At 38.4% G+C, this 27,735-nt stretch overlaps 1 protein-coding gene and 1 long non-coding RNA gene across 3 annotated transcripts in view; one reads left to right on the top strand and one right to left on the bottom strand.

The window, feature by feature from the left end:
• Positions 1-23,237, top strand: part of LOC133871049 (MAP3K epsilon protein kinase 1-like) — a 59,396-nt gene extending 36,159 nt beyond the window's left edge. For both annotated transcript variants that reach the window (XM_062308404.1, XM_062308411.1), the window contains exons 10-24: positions 901-1,004; positions 3,898-4,012; positions 4,132-4,527; positions 5,269-5,598; positions 5,695-5,739; positions 7,144-7,323; positions 7,442-7,525; positions 7,831-7,922; positions 8,025-8,108; positions 12,982-13,847; positions 14,216-14,601; positions 14,708-14,842; positions 21,143-21,549; positions 22,279-22,393; positions 22,598-23,237. In XM_062308404.1, coding sequence (XP_062164388.1) covers positions 901-1,004; positions 3,898-4,012; positions 4,132-4,527; positions 5,269-5,598; positions 5,695-5,739; positions 7,144-7,323; positions 7,442-7,525; positions 7,831-7,922; positions 8,025-8,108; positions 12,982-13,847; positions 14,216-14,601; positions 14,708-14,842; positions 21,143-21,549; positions 22,279-22,393; positions 22,598-22,774 — 3,516 coding nt within the window. In that variant the 3' untranslated portion in view covers positions 22,775-23,237. The remainder of the gene's footprint in view (positions 1-900; positions 1,005-3,897; positions 4,013-4,131; positions 4,528-5,268; positions 5,599-5,694; positions 5,740-7,143; positions 7,324-7,441; positions 7,526-7,830; positions 7,923-8,024; positions 8,109-12,981; positions 13,848-14,215; positions 14,602-14,707; positions 14,843-21,142; positions 21,550-22,278; positions 22,394-22,597) is intronic.
• A 2,643-nt stretch (positions 23,238-25,880) lies between these two features.
• Positions 25,881-26,855, bottom strand: LOC133860027 (uncharacterized). The gene is made up of 2 exons (XR_009898846.1): positions 26,445-26,855; positions 25,881-26,311 (listed from the first exon to the last, which is right to left on the bottom strand). It is a non-coding gene; the product is annotated as an uncharacterized LOC133860027 (long non-coding RNA).
• Positions 26,856-27,735: the final 880 nt, after the last annotated feature.

Genomic DNA, 27,735 nt, shown 5'->3' with positions numbered 1-27,735 from the left:
AGAGGGGCCTCAGGTGAGATTATGCTTATGTGAGATAGGAGGGTGGTGGAAAAAGTGGAGTGTGTGGAGGACTCACCGTTGCTTGTTCTTTCATAAATGTTGAAGATCAATTTACTTGGGCTTTTGTGGTGTTTACAGTCTTAACTTTGATTGTGATAGAAGGTTTTTATTGGATGAATTTGCTGGATTGCTCACTTGGTCTTGTTTTTTATCTAGCTCTTATGGATTTGCCCCTTTTTTGTGGTTGAACAACCGGGACCCTGCTCTTGACCTGAATAGACAGATTTTTAGCCCTCTTTTGATTAGGAAGCTCAATTTTCGGAAGTGTCTCAGAAAAGTATCCAAAGGCTTTGCTCGGATCATTTCCCTATTCTTCTTGATTGTGGAGACTTTCACGAAGGCAAAAAGTAAATTAAGTTCAGAACACGCGGTTAAGGTAAAAAGTTTTGTGCATAGGGTAGAGTGCACGATTAGTTATGATGCCAGGGGTTTTGGTTCTATCTGGGCAAGGCTAGAGGGTCCCTGCTGTGATGTAATAGTCTTTGGGTTTTGTAGGCTAGTTATGTTGGGGTGTTTGGGTTTCGTCCTGTATTTGGGTTTTGCGGGTGTTTTTCCTCTCTTCCCTCTTTTTTTCTGTTTTGATGTCTTTTTTGTATACTTCATGTATGCTTAGGGGCGCCTTTATGCTTTTTATAAACTTCTTTGCCTACCTATAGAAAAAAACAGTGGACTTTTGCTTTGTAATCATATAATTTTGATTGGTGGCCATGGAATTATTAAGTATGTGTTGATATGCATTAGTGGAATCCAATTAATCAATTAGACCTGAATCGTTATCTGATGTGTGATTTATTGGTAACTTTATAATTTCTTTATCTGACATTTAGTTACATACTTCAGGATGCTAGACAAAGGCCTGATGCGAAAACACTACTTTCTCACCCTTGGATACAAAACTGTAGGCGTGCTTTGCAATCTTCTCTCCGTCATAGTGGAACGTTAAGGTAGACATCTAAAGTTATTTTATTTGGTTTCTTTCATGGAGCAAATCCTTGTATCATTCATACATTTGTTGGCCACATGATCAATTTTATCGCTTATGATTGCTGATTTGATTTTCTCATAAGGTTAAGTATCATTAGCTAATAAATAATTCTTAATTCATTTTTTATTTATTGGAAATTTACCCTGTTGATTACACATCACGTGCACAAACATTTATCTATCTTTGAGGCTTTAGGCTATAGTTATTGGTCATATATTGTTCTTTTATAGGTAATCAGAGAAATATTATAAAAAGCATATAGGAAGTATACAAAAGGAAATATATTGTTAATATCTCTGTTGAAGTGTGATGCACTTTCGTGTGGACTATTGTACGTCATTGTCCATGTAGGAAAGGATTTAATCAAATTGTTCTTTAGCTCGACCATCAAAATCTCACGATAATCAAAGCTCCTTGCATTCCGCTCTCTCCAAATGCACCACATTAAGCACAAAAGTACTATTCTCCAAACTTCAAAGATGTTACAGCTTCCAATCTGACCTTTCCAACTTGCTAACAACATTACCTTCCTAGGCATGACCCATTCTACACAAAAAAGACGAAAAATCGAGATCCATAATTCTATTGCCACTTCACAATGAAGAAGATCTATGGACTTCTTACTTCTCTTACACATACAACACCAATCCACTACTATAATGTTCCTCTTCCTCAGATTATGCAATGTCAAGATATTCTCAAGTGGTGTTGTCCACAGAAAGAACGCCACTCTCAAAGGGACCGACACTCTCCAAATACTCTTCCAAGGGAATGGGAAACCGGTAGGAATATATGACGCATGATAAAAGAACTTACTTCAAACCTCCTCTTCTTAGATGAGATCCAACATATTTTATCCTCGCCACCTTGTCTCAATCTGATAGAGTAGAAAAGATCAAAGAAAGAAGTGACTAAGTCCACCTTCCAATCATGCCCTGGTTTGGTAAAAGATGTATTCCATTGAATACTTCCATTAAAGGATTGCATATAATCTGCCACTCATGCCTCCCTTTTTTTTTTTTTTTTTTGATAAGTTAAGTGTATTTCAAACAAAGCGCAGAGGAGCGCAACCCAAAGTACACAGGATATATATATGATACCCCTAATCTAAAAAATCAGAATAAGAGTACTCAGACATAAATTGTATCGTCGCTCTCCACATAAACAAGGTTTGGATCACCAACTTCTTCAAATTAATCAAACCAGTCTCACAATCTTCAAAACTGCGTGCATTCCATTCTTTCCATAGACACCACATCAAACACAACGGAGCCATTTTTCAAATCGACACACAATCGGTTGCCCCTTTGCCCCCTCCAACTCCCCTACATCTTTTTTACAGATTGCGGCATTACCCACACAACACCGAACAGTTGCAATATCGTACTCCACAGTTATGTAGCAATCATACAATGCAGGAACAAATGATCAATGAACTCTCCACAAGTCTGACACATTTAGCACCACTCCATTACAATAATATTTCTCTTGCGTAAATTATTCGAAGTTAAAATTTTTCCTAAAGTTGCCATCCACACAAAGAAAGCCACTCTTGGAGGAACCTTAACTTTTCAAATACTCTTCCAAGGAAAAGAAGACTGTATAGGACTAGATAATACCTTATAGTAAGACTTCACTTCAACTGATTTCCTTTGCGTTAAAATCCAACAAATTTTATCATCTCCTTCTCAACTTACTTTAAGAGAATACAACATAAATCTTGGATACATCAAGCAATACTAAACAATTCCGGAAAAACTATCTTCAGGAGATGGTCCCTCCACCATAAATCATGCGAAAACCTTATCTTGGATCCATCTTCCACCTTATATCTAATAAATCTTGAAAGGACTCCCCACCTCCTTCTTATATATTTCCACACTCCCACTCTGGAAAGACTCTGCACCCCCTTCTTATATATTTCCACACTTCCACTCTGAAAAGGCTCCCCTTCCTCCTTGGAACACCAACCTTCCATCGTGCTATCATATTTTGTTTCCACCACTTAGTTCTTGGTGCTCTTGTTTCTCTTGTATAGCAGCTTGTTCTTTGGTTCTCTCGTTTTTTTTTGTTTACTCTTCGTGTACGAGAAATTTCCTTTTTCTTCAATAAAAAATATTATTATTCATCAAAAATATTTTGTTTCCACCACTTATCTCCACAACGTCTCTCTCTCCGGAGCATAACGCCATAATCACTTCCCTAGGAGAACTCGGTTAAACTTACTCAAATTTCTTACCCCGAAGCTGCCTTATGAGATCGGAGAACAAATCTTCGACCAATTGACTAAGCGAAACTTAAACTCGTCACCAATTCCACCCCACTAAAAGTTTGTCTGAAGTTTTTCAATTCATTTAGCCACTCCTACAAGATTGGGGAAAATGGACAAATAATTAGGCAAATTGGAAAGAGTGCTTTTTATCAAAGTCAACCTACCTCCCTTTGACAAATAAAGCCTCTTCCAACCAGCCAAACGTCATTATGTGGCATTGTGATGTATGTTAGGATTATCACCTTCTGCTTGGCTGGGTTGCGGCTGTGACAATGGCATTGTGGTGTATGCTAGTGGCAATCCTTGAGCTAAATTGTGCTCTTTACATTTATGGGGTTTGCTCCAGGTGTGTGCTCAAGATATACGGCATTGGGATTAAAAAAAGGGTGGGGGGGATGTTTTATGTGGGGGAACTTATTATGTGGCATGGTTTTCCTTATTTGCCTGTTTTATTCATCTGATATTCTAACTTAATAGCTTTTGCATTTTCTAAGAGAAGGGAAAAAAAGATGATAGCATTGCTGATGGCATTATTTTTATTATGTTGAATTCAGCTTTTTATTATTATTATTTTTTTCAGAAATATACAGGAAGACGTTTCAATGGACACAGAGATCTGTCATGGAGATAATCAGAGCTCTGCCGAAAGCCTTTCTGCCGATAAAGTGGAAGTAACCGATCCTGAAATTAAAGTTGTAAGAACCATTCGATCTGGACCTTTTCTGGGAAGCAAATTATAGGCTTCTGTAAAAAATTGGAATTTAAATTGAATTTTATTTACATTATGTTAATGACCTGGATCTTTCAATTCCAGGACTCCAGGAAAAGGGAGTTATCGTCTGAGGTTTCAGATATGAGCACGTCTGACAGGGGTCATGCTTCAGATGCTAATATTATTGAGGAAAGAGCGGCTAATCTAGACGATTTAGATCAAGTTCCTACCTTTGCCATCCACGATAATTCATCCCTTCCAACTGGTTCTGGCAGACAATCTTCAAACAAGGAAACAGCTACCTCTGAGGCAACTGAGCTTCATGAGGTACCACATACTAGTGACCATGATGAAGTTCTGATGAATGGTAACATGGGATCTCCTGAATCAAGAAGGAAAAGTGTAGCTGAAAAAAATGGTGGAAAAGGAAGCTCTATCCATGTTGGGAATAGATCGTTTGGTTTTGGACAAAGAAGTCAAGATAATAGTTTTCAAAAGGTAAAGTTGCACTTCTTACTGTCGGATTCTTTTAATTACTCACTGTGCTTTTGATTGGTTATTGTTATACACAAACGAGTGGATATTGTTATTAGTGCACCAACTACTCCTGCATACCTGTAAAGGGCATACTTTAAGATCCTGTTTTGCATTCAATTCACTTCTTATGAATTCATTTGGTTCCTCTTTTTTGGTATTCTCATATTTCATAGGTTTTCCCTTTACTTTTTTTGTACGTATCTTAGTTTATTCAATGCTTGTGGCCACTGTCTAGTGGACCGCCAGTGAAAATGTTTTTCACTGGCAATGATTTTTAGGATGATTTATCCTCTTTTTTTATTTTTTATTTTTATGGCTATTATCTGATTGTGGTTGATTTGTTTGACCATCGTCTTGTGTCTGGGTTTCTTAAAAATGATGTTTCTATAATTTTCTGATTTGTACCTATGGTTGCATAGCTTGTCATTTTTTTCCTCTTTTTTCTTCTCTGTGCTTCATGCTACATAATCTTGAGAATATTCTGGGATATTTGTGTTCAGTGTTGGTTTTCACATTTTCTTCTTGGATTTTGGTAAAGTCTAGTTATGATTGTATCAAGGACTTCGGATCAAGTTTCATAAGGAGCTTGAAACTATCATCACTTTCTTTTCTCCTCCCTTGTTACCAATATTATGAATATTTGAATGTGTAAATGGATTAGTAAATTGAATCTCATGGATTTTGTAACTGCCACTTTTGAAGGCGGTGAAGATGTCAGTCACTTCAGGGGAGAATGAGCTAAGTAGATTTAGTGACACTCCAGGAGATGCGTCCTTGGATGATCTATTTCATCCGTTGGATAAACACCTTGAGGATCGGGCAGCTGAAGCTTCAACTTCAGCGTCAACATCATATATGTCCCATGGCAATTCATCTGTAACTGATGCTGGGAAAAATGACCTGGCTACAAAGTTGAGGGCTACAATTGCTCAAAAACAATTGGAGAATGAAATGGGGCAGGCAAGTGGTGGTGATCTTTTGCGCCTAATGATGGGTGTTCTAAAGGATGATGCTATTGATATGGATGGTCTGGTATGTTAAGTCTGCGTGGTTGATGTTTCCAAACATGCCCCTTGTCTTTTTTCAGTATGCCTGATGCTTTCTGCATTTTCTATTTTTGTTTACCAGGTTTTTGATGACAAATTGGCCGGAGAAAATCTGTTTCCCCTACAGGTACTCGGTTCTTTTGAACAATAAGTCATAGTCGGCCTGTGAAATTTCTTGATTATTGGAAAATGGTTCGATGGGTAATATTTAGTTGCAATTCTCTATGGTCTCTCCCTTGCGCTGGTGTAAATTATTTTATTGTGGCACTCTCTTCAATATTCAGGGGTAATCCATTTGTTTTGAAAATTGATAATTTATTTGACGTGTTGAAGCTGCATAGTTGTCTAATTGTACTGTAGTTTTGAATGCTTATAGTGGTTCTTTTTCCACTAGCGAATTTAATTGAAATGAACTTTCTTTCTGTGTGTATTAATGAACATTATTCCATTTTTATACTACTTTGTTGCACATAACTATTTAGGGAATACATGTCCATTTTCAGCTGTACAATTCAGCTCAATATTACTATATGTTTATCCCATCTGATTTAGCACCTGGCTACATTAGTCATCCTTCAAAACTAATTGGGGTTTAGCTATGTGGATCCTTTTTTGCCACTCAGTCTTTCACATCTTTTATGATCAATATCTTTTCTTACTACTTTTAGCCATGCCAATTTTGACTGTTTTCTCGTTCGTATATATCCCGTGTATTAAGCTTCGCCCTTTTGTTTTAATACAATCTTTTTACTTACCAGAACAAAACCTTGCCTTTTCTGCATTGATGGATATAGAGATCTTGCTTGTGCATGTCCATGCCATCTCTTGTGACATCCTCTTATCTTGTCATCAATTGACCCCACACCAACTTTGACTGGACATATTGGTTTCTTATCCCATTTTTTTGCCACTCAACCACCATTATTACATCCCTGTCTTTAATTAATCTCAATTCATGGGAATGCTTTTCAATTGTATATTTGTCTAATATTTTATACCTAAAGCATAGCTTGCCTTATAGCAGTCCCGTGTCAGTTTTTATTATCTTAAATTGAACGCATTCTACAATTATGTTTTACTCCAAACACTCTTTCCACCCAGCCTAATTCTATGGATAGCATCTTGAATTTCCTTTTGGATAGTTGAACTAGACTTCTGAGAATGATTATTTTTTGGCATTCTGAACCTTGAATTTTCTGCTATTCCCTGATCCCTGTTCTGTCATTGGCTACTGTTTAAGTTTTAGTTCTATACTGAGGATTAAAGTGTCTTCATGTTTGACTAACATTTATTTCAAGATTTTTTTTTAAGAAAAAAAAAATCTTAGCAGCTTTTTGTGATTGCTATCATGTATCTTCTATGGATTAAATGTGCTATCCATGGTCTGTTACACTTACTTGGCCATGCTATTTAGATCTAGTGGTGTGGCCCTGCATGCATATTGGATTGGAATTCATTTTTTATTTACAGCTCTGTATATGCTTTTGAATATGGATAACTAATAAACTTCACTGTATTCTTGCTTTGCTAGGCTGTTGAGTTCAGTAGAGTAGTTGGGTCATTGAGACCAGACGAATCAGAAGATGTGATTGTGTCTGCCAGTCAGAAACTTATTGGTATCTTTAACCAACGCCCTGAACAGAAAATTGTTTTTGTCACCCAGCATGGTTTGCTCCCTCTAATGGATTTGCTAGAAGTTCCTAAAACTCGTGTATGTTATCTATTGTTCTACAGGATTGATTTCGAATTTTTTTTTTCCCTCTTCTCTAACATAATTTAACTTAGATAGCAGTTAAATTTACGGGTATGAATACTTCCAATTATTGCAGGTCATATGTGCTGTGCTTCAAATTATAAATCAGATAATTAAAGATAGCACTGATTTCCAAGAAAATGCCTGTCTTATTGGATTGGTGAGTACTACAAATATTCTGGTTTTTATGTTCTCTTGTGGAGCGACTGTTAAGATTTTTGAAAAGTTACCTTGGGACGGTTCCAACTTGAGGTTCCCTGAACAATTTTTGATTTTAAAGCAGAGATTAAGTCTTTCTGTTATCTTCAAATTGAGAAAGACTGGAATAATGGATGAGGCTAGAGCCTCTTTATCTGCATTAGTTTTACTGTTGTGGTGGGTCTAAACATCCTGATTTTTGGGTTTTTGGACTTGAATATCGGGTTACTCTAAATGCACTGATGTTGTTGATTCATTACTTTATAGATTCCTCTGGTAATGAGCTTTGCCACACCTGATCGTCCTCGGGAAGTTCGCATGGAAGCAGCTTATTTCTTGCAGCAGCTTTGTCAATCGAGGTATAGTGTTGTCTCCTTGTGTTGTTATTATCGCTTTTCTTCTTCTCTCTCTCTTCTTAAATGGGGTTTAGAATTCACTTTGGAGGCTTCTTTTCTGTGCAGCTCCTTGACATTGCAAATGTTCATAGCTTGCCGTGGAATACCTGTTTTGGTGGGATTTCTAGAGGCTGATTATGCGAAGTACAGGTTTGTGGTTGTTTTTGCCATGGATGGAACAATATATGTTCTGGAACTCTACTTAGTGAAGTACATTTCAGCTGACCATTTTGGTTTAAAAGTGAAAGTTCTACAGAAATGGCACAAGTAAAATTATGAGAGCTGGCCTAAGTATTGACTAATTGAATGTTTTGTGGGAGCTTGTGCATCTCATTGCTTTTGAAGGTGCTACTATCTAATGGGTGACTGGATGCACATTTTTTAGTGCCTCCTTAAGTATAATGGTGATAGCTAGCTACACCGTGGCGGTGGCCCTCCCATACTCAAAGGCCTTCCCTCTAGTGGGTGGATGTATCACTTTGCTTCAAATTGAACGGTGAATATAAGTCATTGTCAATTTGAGCTGTATTTGTTTTGGCGTAAATTGTTTTTGACAAATATTTTTCATATTTTAAAGTGTCTATCGCAAATGGAAATCATTGGTTAACTGGAAATGATTTTAGGTTAACGAAAAATGACTTGTCAACAGATGCAAAAGCGGAAGCCATTTTTACACCTCTCTTTCTTTCTTACATAGCAACAAAAAAAAACTCTATACTCTCTCTCTCGGTCTTATCTTTCCTGACCGGCAACAACTACATTGGAGCATCTTTGCCAATTTGGACGACTCACAGTGCCAGCTTCTAAGCAGCTGGCCCTTGATTGGAATTGGTTACTCCTCCAACATTGTTGCGGCCACCACCTAGTTTGAGCTCTACATGGAATTTCCCTCCAAAAATCACCTCTTTCCTCTTTCTCCCCTAAAAAATCAACCATGAACTCCTACTTCTCTTCCATCTCCTCTCTGCTTACCTTCTTCAAACAGTCACCCAAACCTTCCATTGTCACCTTTCCCACCCTGACTTCCCTTTAAAGTTATTGAAGGCCTCCCTTTTTTGCTCAAATCCCTATATTACCCCTTCAAATTCAGCAGATCCATCCTCAAGTTCCCCCCATACCCTATATTAGTGGCCCTGCTTTTCTTGCCTTGATCCACTGGCTCGTCAAGATTGAGCTTGTCAACGATCATCTCTTGCCGTCGTCGTTCTTGTGGAGAGATTGTAGACCGACCTTCTGACTTGAAATCTCTAAGACATTTTTTTGTCATAATGCATAGACATTTTATAAATTATGTTTCTTGTCAAAATATGTCGTCACTTGCAAGGTTCTTGGCAGATGGGTGATGTGAAAATAAGAGCCTATATAGATGCAGATTGGGCTGGATTGATTATGCATTGACGATTCATGTCAGAATCTTGTACATTTGTGGAAGGTAATTTGGTTACATGATGTAGCAAGAAACAATCAGTGGTTGCGATAACTAGTGCAGAAGCAGAACGACTTGTCATTTTTCTGAGGTCTAAATGACAAACCATCTACAACAACACTGTACAACATGTTTTCCATCATCCCAAAATGACGTGCTGTTTTTGCTTCCCAAACACATCCTCCACATGCAGCCGCTGAAGAGCAAATTGCCGCTACCAGAATACACTAGTGGTCCTCAAAAACTTTAGGAAAACGCCCAGAGGCTGCCAAATAACCAAAGGAGACAACCCTTCAACCCTTCACTATCGATTCGTCAAAACCACTGTACAGCACCCGCCAAGATCAGTCATCTCACCAAATCTCCACCGTTCGCTGGTGGTGCGGTCCTGTCGTTCAGCGCTCTCTCATCCCGGAGGCTTTGCCTCCGGCGCCTTCTGTTGAGCGGCCTTCGGCGGCAGTTCCCGTCCAGTCGCTCTCTGCTCCGGTCTCTTTTCCGGCGTCTTCTGGGTGGGCCCCCTTTTCCCCGGCGTTTTCTGTGCTTGTTTCTCCGGTGTCTCCTGCGCAAGGTTCCTCTTCTGCACCGACGGAGGAGGTCTTTCAGTCCTCGGGTTCTTTGAAGGGCTCAAATCTAGCAGAGTTTGGCGGGGCTCTTCCCTTCTCGTCGGCTGCTCCTCCGAATCCGGCTGGGCTGTTAGTGAGTTCGGAATTTTCCAGTAGCTCGTGTGGTTCAGGGCCTTCCGTCCTGCTGCTGCTCCTCCTCTCTCAGGGGCTTCTAAGCTGGGAGTGAAGATTCGTTCTTCCCCCCCCTTGCTGCAAATTCAACCTTTTCAGCATTATATCAGGAGGGCTAGGGAGTTTAGGGTAGGTCACTCAGTGCAATGGAATGATGAGTTATTATCGAACTCTCTAGAAGCTTCGAAGTTGTCTGCTAGCCTTGTTGTCAATAAGGTGTTGATGCTAGAGCCTCCTGCGGTTAAGGTTGTAAAGCCTCCAGTGAAGCAGGGTATTCTTAAGAAGGGGTTTCTCAACCCTTGCCCGATTGTTTTAGCCCCTTCCGCTTCGCCTCCGGAAGTCATCGATGTCGGGGTGGTAGGACCTTCCTCCCCTCCGAGCGGTTGCATCATTCCTTTCTCTGTGGAGGGAAATGGATTCTCCCAATCCAAGAATTGGCCTGTCGGTTTTGATCATAACGGGGAGATTGTGGTTTTGGAGGAGGAAGATGATTTTTGGGATGGTTTGCCCTTGGATTGGGCGTTGGATGGGGATTTTGCGTTGGATAGGGACTTTGGGGAGGAGGCTATGGCAATTCGAGATGCCATGGAAGAAGAATTTCAGCAGGATAAGATGATTGCGCGCCAGAAGTCCAAAGGAAAGAGAGAGCTCCTGAATCTGCATAACTCCGTCAATTATGGCGACGATTTGGTTCCTTTTAGGCGTAGGAAAGGCAAGGCTCACGTGGAGTAGGTATTGGCGGGTTGTGGGTTGTTTTTTCGTTGTTTTTTGGGTTTACTTTGTAGTCCGGCCTCGGTCGGCTTGGATTTTGGGTCTCTTGTGGTTTCAATCGGCTTCAATAGGCTTGGTCTTTGGGTGCCTCTGGATTTTGGTTGTAGTGGGTGTTTTTTTGGCGTTTCAGGTTTTGTGGGTGTTGTTGGGGCTTTCTGCTATTTTTGGGCGTGTTATTGGGTTTTGGGTTTGTAAGTGCTCGTCGTATACTGCCTGTGTACTGGGGCGCCTTACGCTTTCTATATAAAATTGTTGTTTACTTATCAAAAAAAAGAAGAAGAAAGAAGGCGAAGTTGAAGAAGTGAAATTTTGTAGGAAGAAAACTGTGTATTCCATGATGCGGTTCCATAGGTTCACATTGGTTTAAATAGGAGAGGAATACAAACTATCAGAGAAGGGAATTATTAGGAGATTTCAATCAGAATAATAACAGTAAGGAAAAATATAAAAAAGCTCCCTGAACTAATAGCCGATTTTAGAATAGCCCCCTGAACTTTCAAGTGCACTAATGTGATCCATCAAACTATCAAAGTGTGCCAAAAAAGCCACTTTGTCTAAATATTCATATAATATCCTTATTCTCTTAAAAACTAAAATAAGAAATTAATTAAAAACTATTTTTTTAAAAAGAAAAGAAAAGAAATTTTAAAAAACGGTTAATATAAAACTAAAAAGTTAAAGAAATTAAAAACTTAAAAAATTAAATTTTTTTAATTAAAATAAAAAACAAAAACAAAAACAAAAACAAAAAAAAAGAAAAAGAAGAACAAAAGGGGTGGCTCGGCAGCCACCCCAATTAAAAAAATTAAATTCTTTTAATTTTTTAACTTTTTAACTCTTTTTATATATATATATAGTGACATGTGTCGTCATTTTATTGATGCTGACGTGGCATATTAATGAAATTCTTCAAATGTTTTGAAGGAAATTTGACTGCGGGGAATGAGTTGGTTTTATAAATGTATATTTTTGATATATTGATACTTTTTTTTAGTAAGAGTGACATATGTCATTATTTTATTGGTGTTGACGTTTATACTAACAGAATCCGTAAAGTATTTTGACGGAATTTGACTACAATGATTAAATTGTTATTTTTTGCCTACATTGAAGACTTTTGAATTATCTTTTATACCGTTGTGTGCGATTTTTAATTTAGGCCAACCACATGGATTGATTTTACATTTTTCTCTTCTTCTTCTTCTTCTTTTTTTTTTTTTTTTTTTTTTTTTTTTTTTTTTTTAAGTTTTTTAGAGAATAGGGGTATTATAGGAATATTTTAACAAAAGTGGCATTTTTGGCACACTTTAGTAGTTTGATGGGTTACATTAGTACACTTGGAAATTCAGGGGGCTATTCTAAAATCGGCTGCTAGTTCAGGAGGTTTTTTTATATTTTCCTTATAAAAATAAATAAGAGAATAAAAACAAGGAGAATAAAATCATGGCATAGTGGCAGTTTCCAGTGTCAACATTATTGGTAGCTTCATCTTCAACATTTTAGGTGTTGACAAAAATTTAAAATAGAAAAATAAATTCACTGGAAAAATTGTCCTAACTTATTCTTTGAAACCATGTTGTTTTGGTTGAAATGTTCCACATCAGACAGTGTATTGATGCTTTAGAATGGTGGTTGAATATTTTCATATCAAATCATAATTAAAACGAAATAATATTGAACTTTGACTACGTTGATATTCAATCCATCTCATTGTTCAGTTTTTTTTTTTGAATTGGTGTGATGATTTTTCCTTTAAAAGAAGAAAGGCTCTAAGGCTTTTGACTGTGCATGGTGTGCATGTTATTTCTGAGGGTCTTATATTACATTTAAGTGGTAGATTCCAATATGATGCTTATTTCCAGCTTATAATCATACTTTAGAACTTTGTTTTTGACATTTTTCATGGTTGACCTAATTGTTGACCTATTTGCTTTTATGTGTAGATCATATGTATATACGCTTGCTCCATTTTTCTTTCTTTCTTCCTATCTTTTTTCTTCTTCTATCTCCTCTTTCTCTTATTTCTCCTGTCCACTTTTCTTTTTCTTTCATATTTCTTTACAAAGCTGCTGATAAAGCTCTTTATATCCAGGGAAATGGTTCATCTCGCTATTGACTGCATGTGGCAGGTCTTTAAGCTTCAGCGATCAACCCCTAGAAATGATTTCTGTCGCATAGCTGCAAAGAATGGGATGCTGTTTAGACTTATCAACACCCTTTATAGCTTGAATGAGGCAACTCGGCTAGCTTCTACATCTGTTGGGGGAGGATTTACAGTTGATGGTTTCACTCAACGACCACGTTCAGGTCAATTGGACAGTAGCCATCCAATTTTCGTTCAGTTTGAGGCACCACTTTCCACAACAGATCAGCATGATCTACCCAAGGTTAAGCATGGTACAATAGATCAGTACACGTCAATTGGAATGCAAGAACTTTCACGTGCTTCAATTTCACATTCGCAGAGATCAGATGCCAATCAATCAGATGCCCGATACTTACCAATTGATCCTGATAGGCCTCAGTCTAGCAATGCAGCCATGGAATCTTTAGTTGCTTCTAAATTGCCAGACCCAACATCTTTAGAGAGAGTTTCAAATCTAGCAATTAATAAAGAGCGAGACAACTTGGACCGGTGGAAGATTGATCCTTCTCGAACAGATGTTGACCTGAGACAGCAGCGTGCTGCTAATTCTGCTAATAGGACGTCCACAGACCGGCCTTCAAAATTAATTGAAGGTGCATCAAATGGGTTTCCTATAACAGGGGTCTCTCAACAAGAGCAAGTTCGTCCTCTTCTTAGCTTGTTGGAGTCTTCCCGACATTCTTCTGGTCAGCTTGAGTATGTGCGCCACCTCTCAGGGTTGGAAAAACATGAGAGTGTACTTCCTCTATTACATGTGTCTAATGAAAAGAAAACAAATGGTGAACTAGATTTCCTGATGGCTGAATTTGCAGGTAATTAGTTGCATTTATTTACCCAATTTCACATACTGTTCAAATTAGTGAATGTGATACTCGGATTGTTGTATTATATCCTCAAAACCATATCATCCTTTGGGATTAGCATATACCTAGAAGTTATCCTCCAGAATGTGAACATCATCATCTAGAAAGTGGCTTCTATGTGCACCTTCATTAATGTATTGAGTACATCCCAATGTCCTGTTCGTACATGAACTTAAAAAGCTGTTTTCAACACATCTCACCTCTTGTGCACTTAACCTACCAACATAAAATACAATAGTAGCAGTAGTTCTCAGTTTTTGGCTTGAGCATATTCTGTATTTCTATAGAGGGTGAATTATTTGTTAATGGTCTCACAGATGTTTCTCAACGTGGAAGAGAAAATGGAAATCTTGACTCTAGTGCTAGAGTTTCACATAAAACAAGTAAGAAGGTTGGACCAGTAGCATCTAATGAGGGAGCTGCTTCAACATCTGGGATTGTATCTCAGACAGCATCAGGTGTGCTGTCTGGTTCAGGTGTCCTAAATGCTAGACCAGGGAGTGCAACATCCTCTGGGTTACTATCCCACATGGTTTCAACATTGAATGCAGATGTTGCCAGGGAGTACCTTGAAAAGGTGGCGGATCTTCTGCTTAAGTTCGCCCAAGCTGATACAACTGTGAAGTCTTACATGTGTAGCCAAAGTTTGCTAAGCCGTCTTTTCCAGATGTTCAATAGGGTAGAGCCTCCTATTCTTTTAAAGGTATGTAAGACAGTTTCTTCTACTTCTGCAATCTTTTTTTGTTTTTTCTTTAGTGTTGCAGTATATCTTACTATGCTCTCTAATATTGCTGCTCATCATTTTTTAGATACTGAAGTGTATCAATCATTTGTCAACGGATCCAAACTGCTTAGAAAATCTTCAGCGGGCAGATGCCATTAAATATTTGATCCCAAATCTTGAACTCAAAGAGGGGTCTCTTGTATCTCAAATACATCATGAGGTAGACCTCTTGACCTACATCTGAGTAGTAATGGAGCATGGCTAGGCTACAAGCTGCATTTTTTCTGCATTTAAAGTTTGAATGTGAATACTGTTAAGATTTGTGTATTTTACCAAAAACATTCCACCCACATACACTAGTATTTATAGGACTAAATACAATGTTATAGATTTAGGACACCTTACACTATGGCTCCTCATACGAATACCTACACCTCACTACCTCACACCGACCATCTTTCTTCTGGGTTGGCCATCTGAGTTTGGGTGATCCTTGAGATGGAAAGGAGTTTCTTAGTGGAGTCGAAATCTTTTGTGCTCTAGGTCTTTGGTGGGGTGTCGGTGCTGCAGGTGGAAAAAAAGAGGAAAGGCCTCTTCAGTGAGGTCCTCCTGAGCAACCAGTGCACCGCCTGGCTAGTGTTGATGATGGAGGTTCTTTTGGGTTTCCTTGGAGATAAAGAGTTTGTCAAATCTTTCAGGGAGGGGACGGAGGTTTTGATCGTGCATAGAGGTAGGAACAAAGATGGCCGGTTTTTAGAGGTAGCAGCTTATGGGATGGGTGGACGGAGAGGGATTCTACTAATCCCTGAGGGTCATGGAGGGTGGGGCTGGCACAAATTTTCCTGGTGAGCTAAATAAGGAAAAAGACTTACTTTTTGCTACGGTGAGTTTTGGGAATGGGTCCTCGTTTTCGGCAAAGAAGAAGGGTGGAAGGAGGAGGGGCCAAGGCTGGGTATGGTTTTGAATAGGATGGGGCCTTCGTTTACAGAGGTGGTGAGGTCGAACTCGGGCCTTGATGCAACAATGATGCCCATCGTGGGTGGTTTTCCATCGTCGTACATGGAGGTGGTGTGGTCGGAGCCATTTCGTCATTCCAGTTTGTGGGCTCCGTTGGCAGAGCCATGTGCTATTGATATCCTTCCGGCGGTGAGGTCTGTAGAATGTGAGGTTTTGAGATTGGCGGTGGATTGCTCATTGTTGGAGATACCTCCGGTTGATCCGATCGGCAAGGAGAAGCTGCTGTGTCCGTTGGGTAAGAAGAAGCTCGAAGCTGGTCTCTCTACTCGAGGCTCGACAGGCTCTGCAAGGAGGTCAAATGCGTGTTTGAATTTGCGTACGTGGAGTGAGCTGCTCGCCAGGTTTAATTTAGTTGTGGGCCGGGTTGTTGGGTTCAATCTGGGCCACAAGATCAAAGGATTTTGTTTGGGCTGGTTCATGCCTAAACCCAAATTCAAAGAGACGAATCAGGCGATGATAGCCTCTAAGGTTACTGGTCCTGTGTTGGACCCTGAAGCGGTCGTTTCTGCGAAGTGTTTGCAATGTCCGGCGGCTGTTTCTGGGGTGGTTCTGGGTCTGTCAACTTTCGGGGGTGGTTCTATGTCATCTCGGTTCGTCCTTCCCCCTTGCCGACACTAGAGATGTTGACTTCGGTGGCTCTGTATGCTCCTCAGGTTCCAGTAAGCTCTGTTTTTGGGTTTGGTTCTTTCAGTTCCTCTGCCCCTTTGCCAAGCAGCTCAGGTGATGCTTGTTTGACCCTTCAGCTCAGACCTGAGGGGTTTTTTCAGCCCATCTTCGCCCTTCACATTTTTTAGGGGCGGCTGAGTTGGGTGAGAAGCTTCATTCTTCTTTTCCTGTGTCTCTGATATCTAAGCCTTTTCAGAAATACTACCGGAAGTCTAGGGAAGGTCGTTTAGTGCAGTTGGATGAGGACTTATTAGCAGCATTTGTGGCACCAATGAGGTTGCCTGTCAGTTTTACAGCTGAGGAAGCAGTTGCAGTGCTTCTAGCGAAGGTTTCTGCGAGAGTTACAGATTCCGTGAAGGATAATGTTAAGCTATATACTTCGAAGAAGGGTTTCGTTCAGAGGGGGTTTCTCAACCCAAGCCCGACTGTGAAAGCTTCTACATCTCATTCCTCGCTTTTAGACTCGGTTGTGTTGTCATCGACTCTGGATGTCAAGCAAGATGGGTTGTTAGGGCTTCTCTCCCCCTTGAATGGTTGCATCACTCCGTTGCATCACTCCTATCTTTGAAAAGGGCAATGAATTCAGGGTGAATGGTTTGTCCCAATCTCAAGAGTGGCCAATAGGGTTAGCAGGGTGATGAGATTTGGGATAGGGAGACTGGTGTTCCCTGTACCCTTTGGGTGTTCTTCCTCCCAGCATGGCTTTGGGTTGGGAGGTGGATAGGGCTGAGGATGAAGATCCATCCTTGGCGATTTTGGATGCCTTTGAAGAGGACTTTCTTCGGGAAGTCAAGGTTGCATGCCCGAAGTCCAAAGGCAGGAGGAAGATTTTAAATTTGGTTAGCTCCATCAACTACAGTGATGCAAGTGCGTCCACTTGGCATAGAAAAGGGAAGGCTCACGTGCGGTAGCAGAGAATGCTTCTTGAGGGTTTGTTTTGGGTTCTTGTTTCTTTTGTGGGCTGCTCCTTGTGGGTTTTGAGTTTAAGGGCTTAGGTCCTTGTGGGTTTGATTGGGTTTCTTTTTGTGGGCTGGTTTGGTTATTCGTGTGTATACTCCTTGTGTACTTAGGGACGCCTTATGCTTTTTAATAAAACATTTCTTACTTATCAAAAGAAAGAATAGGCACACTTGTCCCTTTCTCTCTACCACTCCCCCTCAAGCTGGAGCTTCTATATCATATAAGCTCAACTTGAATGAAATCTTATCCACAGTAAGGCTTTGTAAACCTTATCTGCAGGCTGAAATGCCTTAAAATTGGCCAAGAAACATGAAAAGCCAGATGAAAACACCACGAAACCAACCGTAAAACCACCAAACTGGTCCAAAGAAGCCATCTGAAAAGTTATTCATGCTTTTTTAATGTGTAACATTTGGATAGAAATGAATCAGTGTCTTTTTTAGGATTGCAAGTCCAAAGTGTTTTCCTTAAAATCCTCTTTTTTGAGATCTCTTTTATGTATTTGTTCATAACTTCTCCTCATCGGACTTTGTAGATCTGGTTGATTTTCTAGATTGTAGAAGCTTGTAGGGTGATTGGCTCTATTGTATTCTTTCATGTACGAGGGCTTTGCTCTTTTCTTTCAATAAGATTATTATTTATAAAAAATAAATAAATAAAATTGGTTGAAAGACCATCAAAACTGGCTGAAATATCACTAAACCGGACAAAACACAAATTAAATCGGCCGAAATATCACCAAACCAGCTGAAAACCAAGCTGAATCGGTTCAAAACATTGCAAAACTGGCCGAAAAACGTCTGAACTGACCAAAATATACATGTATCGGCTGAAAAGGAACAGAACCAACCGGCACCAGTAAAAACAGCGCAGGTAACGATCAAAACATCACCAGAAAACTCTGAAGCAGTCAAAACGTCACCATAAGCTCGTCAAAAGCAACAAATCCGGCTGAATTACGCCAGAAAATACGAACACCGGTCAAATACTGACCAGGAAACACTAACGCGGGTAAAAAAATAACCGGGAAACACTAATGCTGATTGAAAACTCGTCGGAAACATCAACAACGGTCCAATACTTGCAAGAAAACAGCATCGCCGGTGAGATTCACCGAAAAACCCAATGTCGGTCGATGTGCCGCTGGGAAGATCCAATACCGATCAGGTCAACTCAGATTAGGGTCAATGTGGTTTGGTTTTTTTATTGGGCTTGACCTTGGCGAAGAAAATTTGGGTATGGACCTGGCTTTGAACTTGGGCAGGACTTGAATGGGTTGACCCAAAGATAAAACTGGGATAAGGTATTCCAGATAAGTAATTGACCCACACTGAGCTTTTCCTTATCCTGGATAGGGATAACAAATGCCGGAACCAAGCACCCCTTTTTGTCTTCGAAACAGACGAGCTGACAACCACCACAAGAACATGGACAGACACCACTGACGAGGCAACGGTGTCAACAAACCACCATAGCAATAACTCTGGTCACCACTTCAACCATTGCAGATTTGTTTATTAGATGTCGCCAACCACCTTAGATGACAACTTAGACCACAAGAACTACCAAAGAACTCTGCACACAACACCACAACCACAAGAAAACCTCTGGATAAACCCATAAACGCAGGACTTTTTTTTTTCTTCTTTCGTCCGTCACTCACTACCACCGACCACCATATTGATGAGGTCAATGGTGGCAGCCCCTACACTGCTGCAGACGGGGAAAAGAGATGACTGAAGTTAAATTAGCCAAACAGGGGAGGGGATACACTTAAAAAAGAAATCCTAGGCTTTGATACCATGTTAAGATTTGTATATTTCACCAAAAACATTCCACCCACCCACATACATTTCTTTCATACACCAGTATTTATAGGATTAAATACAATGTTCTAGATTTAGGACACCCCATAGGGACACTTCACTACCTTCTAGAATAAGGACACTTGTCCCTTTCTCTCTAACAAATACAATGGAAATTTTTTTCAGTTATCAAATGCATAATTGCTCCAGAGTCTACTTTATAGGTAATTTTGCATACCTGCCATGTAATCTAGTGTTCTCCTTTTTATTAATGAATCTATTACTTATCCCAAAAAGAAAAAGAGCGTTGTCTTTGATATGCTGTACATATGGGAAACTTTTGTACACGCTGTGTTCTTGACTGTTTCTCCATTTATTAATAAGTCTATTACTTCATCAAAAAGAAAAAGAAACAGTCATATGTATCTGACATGCTCTACAGACCTCTTTTAATATCTTTACTCCTTTTGTTACCATCATTCTCTCTCTCTCTCTCTCTCTCTCTCTCTCTCTCTATATATATATATATATATATATGTACACACACACACACACACACACACACACACACACACATATGTATGTATACATTATGTGAATTCTGTTGAGCCAAATTTACCGAGAATGTGGGACGCTCCCATACTAGGTATGTGGTACATTGGGGATAGGCTTGGGTGGTTCACTATTTGGGCAAAATGCATGTTTGGGTCGCTTTCGTACTATGTGTGTGTGTGACATGTAAAATTGGTATATGACAAGTCTTTGTCTTTGTCTTTTTCTTTTTTTCTTTTTCCTTTTACTTCCCCACATATTGTAATTTTTTTAATAATGTTTAGTCAAATATGCCGCCTTTATTCAACAATGATGAATAAACACAGTATGTGGGGATAGGCTTAGGTGGTTCACTATTTGGGCAAAATGCATGTTTGGGTCGCTTTTGTACTATATATGTGTGTGTGTGTGACATGTAAAATTGGTATATGACAAGTCTGTCTTTTTTTTTTCTTCTTTTTCCTTTAACTTCCCCACATATTGTAATTTTTTTTAATGATGTTTAGTCAAATATGCCGCCTTTATTCAACAATGATGAATAAACACAGTATGTGGGGATAGGCTTAGGTGGTTCTCTATTTGGGCAAAATGCATGTTTGGGTCGCTTTCGTACTATATATGTGTGTGTGTATGTGTGTGTATGTTTGGGTCGCTTTCGTACTATATATGTGTGTGTGACATGTAAAATTGGTATATGACAAGTCTGTCTTTTTTTTTTTTCTTTTTCCTTTAACTTCCCCACAGTATGTGGGGATTGCCAATTTTATGGAATTGGAATGTGAAAGTGCCATGAATCGGGATACATGATATGGTTCTCGGTTCATAAGGTGCATAGGGGAATTCGATAACTCCTTTGGACTCATCTATAATGTGTTACTGATGAAGAGAATATACGTGAGAAAATAATGGCATTTGCATGACATGTAAATGTTTGGAGCTCCTTTTAATAAAGTTGATTTTGTAATCAAGAAGGTTTTTTTTCTTCTTAATTTTGGAGTATCAATAGAGAATCCTTAATGTTTGCATTCTGACTTTTTGCTAGTCATGTTCCCTATTTCCTTGTTATGAAACGTGCAACGTGAATATCTCCTTTCCAAGCCTATTTCTCATTAATCATATCATCGAATTGTCTGGTTCTGAAATTTCAGATGTTACTTTCACTTGCTTGCTGGGATAGGTAATTGAATTGAGAATTAGGTAGCCTTTCTCTGATTCAACTGTAGAAATATCTATCTGGCAGAGGAAAGAAGCTATACTGCAATGAAATCTTTAGCTAGACAGTTATTAATAGTACTTTTTGCGACCTCTTCCTTATATATGTGAGTTTTGATCTTCAATATTCTATCTTATATATTACCACTTCGTTAGCTTGTTAATGTACTAATGTATGTTTTAGAAATTTTGAGCTTGTTCATTTTTCCTACAACAGCTTTTTTCTTCTTTTTTTTCCCCAGTGATTGTACTTTTTGCCAGTTAACGAGTTTATAATTATATTTTAACTATTTCTTTTGTCCCTGAAGGTTCTCAATGCGCTTTTTAATCTATGCAAAATAAATAAGAGGAGACAGGAACAAGCAGCTGAAAATGGAATTATTCCACACTTAATGCAGTTTATCATGTCGGATTCTCTCTTGAAACAATATGCATTGCCTCTACTGTGTGATATGGCTCATGCATCTCGTAACTCAAGGGAGCAATTAAGGGCTCATGGGGGGTTGGATGTGTACTTGAGCCTTCTTGAGGATGAGCTTTGGTCTGTGACAGCATTGGATTCTATTGCCGTTTGCTTAGCTCTTGACAATGACAACCGGAAAGTGGAGCAGGCATTGCTGAAAAAAGATGCAGTCCAGAAATTGGTCAAGTTCTTCCAATGCTGTCCAGAACAACATTTTGTACACATATTGGAGCCATTCTTGAAAATGATCACGTACGTGATCTTGCATGTCCTATATATTCTATTTTATCAATTAAGATTGTATTTTTATATTATGAAATTTGACTTTGTCGTGAGCATCCTCATAGGTGTTGAGTCCGGTATTGAAGAGTTACATAGGAAGTGAGTTAAACATAGTTTGGCCTAAACTTAAAGGGCTAATATTCAGTTGATATGGTGATCAAACATGTATAGCAATGACTATTGGATAACTCTCTTAGTGGTTTTTTCCCACGCGAAACTTTTTGATGGATTAAAATCTGCAAAGAGGATTTATTAACTGAAAAACTGGTGCACAAGGCACTGACTCTTAGAAAGCCTATAGATAATCATTACTGCATATATACTACTATGTGGTTTCTTCTTTCTTTCTTGTCTTTTTTTCTTGTCTTCTTTCGGGGAGTGGAATGAGGGTGGCTTCTGAGATTACCTCAATTTTTTACTGACCAATTTTAAAGTGTAGCATGGCTGCATATCGGTTGGTTTTCTTTTGATTTTATCAATACTTGAGTTCTCCTTCCCGAACACTCTACTTTGACGCATTATTTATATGCCTTGTCTAGCATTAGGGAAGCAGACTCTTTTGGTTTACAAATTTGTGCACTCCATCGGCCCCCTCTCTTTCTTCATCTGCCCACACTTTTCTCTCTCAGTGGATAGCAGCAGGGGAAGGATGCACAGTAAGGGTTTTTATTAATTTAACATTGCATTTCTGTATTGCAGGAAATCATCTCGAATCAATACAACGTTAGCTGTTAACGGTTTGACACCATTGCTCATTGCGAGGCTGGACCATCAAGATGCTATAGCTCGCCTTAATCTGCTTAAGCTGATAAAGGTGAGAGTTCTTTTTCTCCCCTCCGTTTATTTATGATCTCTAAATTAAAAATTAAGTAGCTCTTTTGATGATCACTAAATTATAGTTAGCGATTTTTTCTTCTGATAGGAAGTTTTAGTGAGATTGATTCTTGAGGATACGGTCTTTTTTATGTTTATGAGTTTTGAATTCTTTGGTTAATGCTCAATTTTTTTCATATCGTAGGCTGTTTATGAGCACCACCCCCGGCCCAAGCAACTGATTGTGGAGAATGATTTGCCTCAGAAGCTTCAGAATTTAATAGAGGAACGTAGAGATGGGCAAAGCTCTGGGGGCCAAGTGTTGGTGAAGCAAATGGCTACATCACTGCTAAAAGCACTTCATATAAACACCGTTTTGTAAATTTAAATTAGATCCTTCGATTATCTTTTTCAATTTTCCCCACTGTGTATGCTTCTTTCATATCTGTTTGGCTTTTCGCCTTCCTCCAATGACGTGGGGACTGGACATGGGAGTGCCCTAACTTTATCAGGGGATACGGTTTTTTTTTTTTTTTTTTTTTTTTTTTTTTTCATATATATATATATATATATATATATATATATTTATCTGGGATGCGTTAGGACTCCAAAATGGTGGCCGTCTTTTTTGGCTTCAGTGAGCTGCCTGGATCGCTTTTTTCTCTTCTTTTTTTTCCCCATAGTTTTCAGGTTTAAGGCCCCCTTTTTTTTGCTTCAGTGAGCTGCCTAGAATTGTGATGTAAATCTTTTACCAAGTGTGATTAGTGATTGTCCCATTAAATGTATTATACTTGTGGATCATACATTATACGAGAGCAGATCTTATAAATTTTTTCTTTGGTAAATTATACTCCCTTATCTTAATTCGAAAAATTTTGTTGTAATATCTTTTTTTCTGTTAAGATGAAACGTTAACTTGGACAGAAGTTATTATGTGTGCTATACATGATTGGAGTGGTGAAAGGATTCATGGTAGTAAGCCTAATGGGCTTTCATCAAATGGGCTTTTTGGTGAGATTCGTGGAGGAGATTTTGGGGTTTACATCACCGATAATTTATCCGTCCCAAAATCTACCAAATATTCATCGGTGAAGGTGATTTAAGCCCCAAAAAGCTTCTCCATGAACGTCGCCAAAAAGAAGCCTATTTGACCTGAGGGGCACCCATTTCACATTCTAGTCTAGTCAAGGCGAGTAATGCTACATATCATATTTTTGTCATCTTTTTGTTCTCCCAAAATTGATGCGGCTCTTAAAATCACCGTTAGATTAAAATCCAATAATGATCTATCATAAATTCAATGGTGATTTTAAGAGCCACATCAATTTTGGGAGGATAAAAGGAAGACAATGGGATACTATGTAGCATTACTCAGTCGAGGCTCACACCCTCCCTCCTGAAAGGAATTCTTGTAAGTTAGGAAATAATGCATTAAATGGATTAAAGTCAATTTTGCCACGATTTCCGATCTTGTCTAGTTTTTCATGTTGATATGATCAATTACACAAGAATCTCTAATATTTTCTATTTATGTAAGTCCCAAAATCTCCTCTATGAACCTCACCAAGAAGCCCATTTGACCTGCAGTGCGGCGTCAAATAAATTAAGAATGAAAAATACATTCCTTATTTAGTTAAGACACTTAGGGAAAGAAAATATGGAGAAATATTCTACTCCTTATTCGGTTAGATGCTTCTTATTATGCTAGAGGCGGCTAGGGTTAGGGTTGCTGCTGCAGTGCGGTGGCTAGGGTTAGGGGGTGCTGCTGTAGTGCCACGTCAGCCCTAGCTTGTTGTCCGTATCAACATCAATTTTAAGAGGACTCATGTCTTATGCGGCTAGGGTTAGTGTTGCTGCTGCAGTACGACAACTAGGGTTAAGGGGTGCTGTTGTGCCACATCAGCCCTAGCTTGCTGTTTGTATCAACATCAATTTTAGGATGACTCAAGATAGACATGAGTCCTCCTTATAGCAATACTCGTCTCATTGAGGCTCACACCCTCTCTCCTGAGAGGAATTCTCGTTAGTTATGAAATAATGCATTAATTGGATTAGTTGATAATTCCATAGCTTGTTTGATTTGGTTCCATTCATGTTGATTTGCTCAATTACGCCATAATCTCCAATATTTTACATTTATGTTTAATTTTTCACTACTCTCTTGTCTTTCCTTTCAATTTTCTTTGATTTACATCAATAGAAACTTCGGTTGGTATCTTTGGTATTAGACCTAAACTATCTTATAATTTTTTTTTTCCAAAAAAAATAATTTGGGTAATACAGTTTTTACCATCTCTTACGAACAGACAATCCATATGAGTGTTACGTGACACAACGTAGGTAAAAAAATTAAGCAACAAAATTTGACATATAAATTTAATTATTTAGTGATTAAAGTAATAAGTATTTTGTGGACTACAACGTAAATTTATAAAAAAATTATAATACCCTTAACAAAACTCATCGTTAAAACCCACATGCAAATTCTGAAGTAACTAACTTTCATGAGGTTTTGTTTTGTTAAATCAAAACACAGCAAATTTTCTCCTTTTTTGGTGCGCATCTATGAGTTTTTGTAAAGAAGAGGGTGTTTGGTTGCATCATGCATGAATAAGCTATAGTATTATCCTGGTTTGAGGATATCCTAAACCTATTTGGTTATTAGATTGGAAGTTATATAAATTAGCAGCAAACTAGTTTGTAGCTAAGTTTTACAAACCATTCTAGTTCAATGACATGTGTTCATAAATGTGAGAAGCACACACACACACACATATATATATATATATATATATATATATATATATATATATATAAAAGCACGTGTTATTAAAAAAATATGTACTTATCACATACTTGGCAATTTATTAGACTAATTTGTAAGAATTAGCTACAAACCAATTTGAGTCTAATTTTTGTCCCGTTGAGTTGTGTCTATTGTTTGTTTTGTTGTAGAAAGGATAATCCTTAATTTGGTTTGAGGATATCCTAAGGATCAAGTGTACTAGATCGGAGATTTTGGTTGTGTGTATATCGTTCTCATTATGGGAACAAGATAATCCTTGTCCCATTTACGAATTCTTCATGCGCAAACGTGTTGTCTAAGGGCTTAAAAGGCCAATAATAATAATAATAATAATAAAAGTAAAAAAAAAAAAAGAAAAAAGTATTAAAATGGTCAAACCATTAAAATTGATGTGTGACAATTAATAAGTCTGGCTTTAGAGTGATTTGTTTGGACCATATGACCGCCTTGTGATGGTTGTTAGTTTTGTGACCTTGCGGTGGCCACTACATCGTTACTATAATTGTTGTCATCAAGCGGCCGCCACCATGGAGACTATCCCCATGAGTTTTTTTTTTTTTTTTTTTTTTTTTTTTTTTTTTTTTCAGAACCACTTATCAGTTTTTGTTTTTTTTAATAAATACCTCAAAACTTTATCAAATGAATTTTCTTTTGTACGTGACCTCACATATATACAACAACCTTTTCAAATATGATCAGCTCCACTAAATTAATTGCGTTAAATAATTTTTCACTACATGTGTTTTGCCTCTATCAAATATAGTCATGTTTCGTCCAATAACTTAAACGGCATTTTGCGCCAAGGCCTCTCAAAATCTGACAAGTGTCTCATGTGCCGCATTATTTATCCTATTAATTAAGCAGGATTTAATCAACATCAATTATACGTATCTAGCTAATAAGATCCACATCAGATTAACATTTACTAAAAAAAGAAAAATTACACTAATTCTGGTTTAAGTCCCTCTTTCCCCTGGGCCTAGCTTGCTCCCCCAAAATCGATCGCACGAACCCTTACACCGATCCCATTGACGGGCGCCATCCAAAACAAGAAGCAAGGAGATGGAAAATCTAATTGCTAATAATTGTACTGATCATCATATCTTGATTCTACTGTGTCGCCAAAGAAAAGAAACAAAATCATTCAATTAATCAGATATGCTTTAATTTTTTCAATTCTCGCTACCCAAACATATATAGGGTACGGGGAGAAGTATATATCAATTAGTATATATGCATTACGTACCTTGTTGCTCTGTGGGGGCCATATATGATGAGTGATTTGGTGAGGTGCGTGCAGCAAAATCCTTTCATGTTTTCCCACGGCTTTCTTGAGCTTAGTGCTTAAATAATGGATAGGACCGACGTACGAAGTTAAAAGCAGCAAGACCTAAAAGTACCAAGTTCAAGAAAGCCGTGGAAAAGCATGCTACGACCTTCTATATTCTTCCTTTCCTCGTCTCCTCCTCCTCCTCCTTCTTCTTCTGCTTCTTCTTCTTCTTCAAATCAGGAAAATATATATATATATATATATAAATGCATCAAAATTGATATGTAAAGGAAAAACCTAGCTAGCTTACGAGAGTCGTGATCAGCATGACAGTGAAAAACAAAAAGTCAAAAAGGCAGGCCGGCCCCAAAAGAAGAATTAATTATAGTTTCCAATTCCATAAAGATATATATATATATATATATATATATATATATATATATATATGCGCATGAAAGCCGGTAGAGATCGAGGAGGAAGCTGCAAATTAAGATGATAATAGGTAGAGAGCCGGTTGGTGGTAGCTAGGGGATGGTGGGGGAGATCCGAGCACACGTGGCGAGGAGAGAGAGAGGTGTTACGTGGGGACTCTCTCTCTTTTGTTAGTTTCCGATGAGTTCCTGATTCCCTTCCGCGGTCTGTATGCCGCATTGTGCGCCGACGATTCCTCTACTACACTAACTCACTCTCCATGTCCCATTCTGTGGGGGCCTCAAACTGGGTGCTTTCTTTTCTTTTCTTTCTTTAATCATTCATCATGCCGTAATTTGGCTACATTTAGAAAAAGAGTAATTCGATCTCCGCACTACATTTTTACTTTAAACACATCACATAATATAAGTCGATCGGTATGTAATATATGTATGATAAATGAGGGTACGGTAAAGATTTTCCCATATTTTGTGCAGAAGTCAGCAGTACTGTACGTTGCCCAAGTTGCAAGTGTCCAAACATGTTGAAGAATTTTTCTAACCTTTCTCCGAGTCTGGACAAAAGCAACTTGTTGCAAGTGGTGGATTTTTGTACTCTTTCTTTCCTTTTAAATGTTATTTGGCTTTTAAATTTGTCATTGGATCAAAATTTAATAATGATCATCTTAAAATTAAAGGTAATTTTAAAAACCACTCGACATTTGGAATAACACAAGGAGGATAAGAGTCCTTCTTCTAGCATTACTTCGTATCTGTCTATATGTATATATCTGCTGTATATTTTCGTTCAGTTTTTTTTTTTTTTTTTTTTTTTTTTTTTTTTTTGCAAATAAACC

Source organism: Alnus glutinosa, chromosome 1 (assembly GCF_958979055.1).
Source record: "Alnus glutinosa chromosome 1, dhAlnGlut1.1, whole genome shotgun sequence".
NCBI classification, from domain to species: domain Eukaryota; kingdom Viridiplantae; phylum Streptophyta; class Magnoliopsida; order Fagales; family Betulaceae; genus Alnus; species Alnus glutinosa.
The sequence above is the reverse complement of the archived record's forward strand: the minus strand, read 5'-3'. Positions and strand labels throughout refer to the sequence as shown.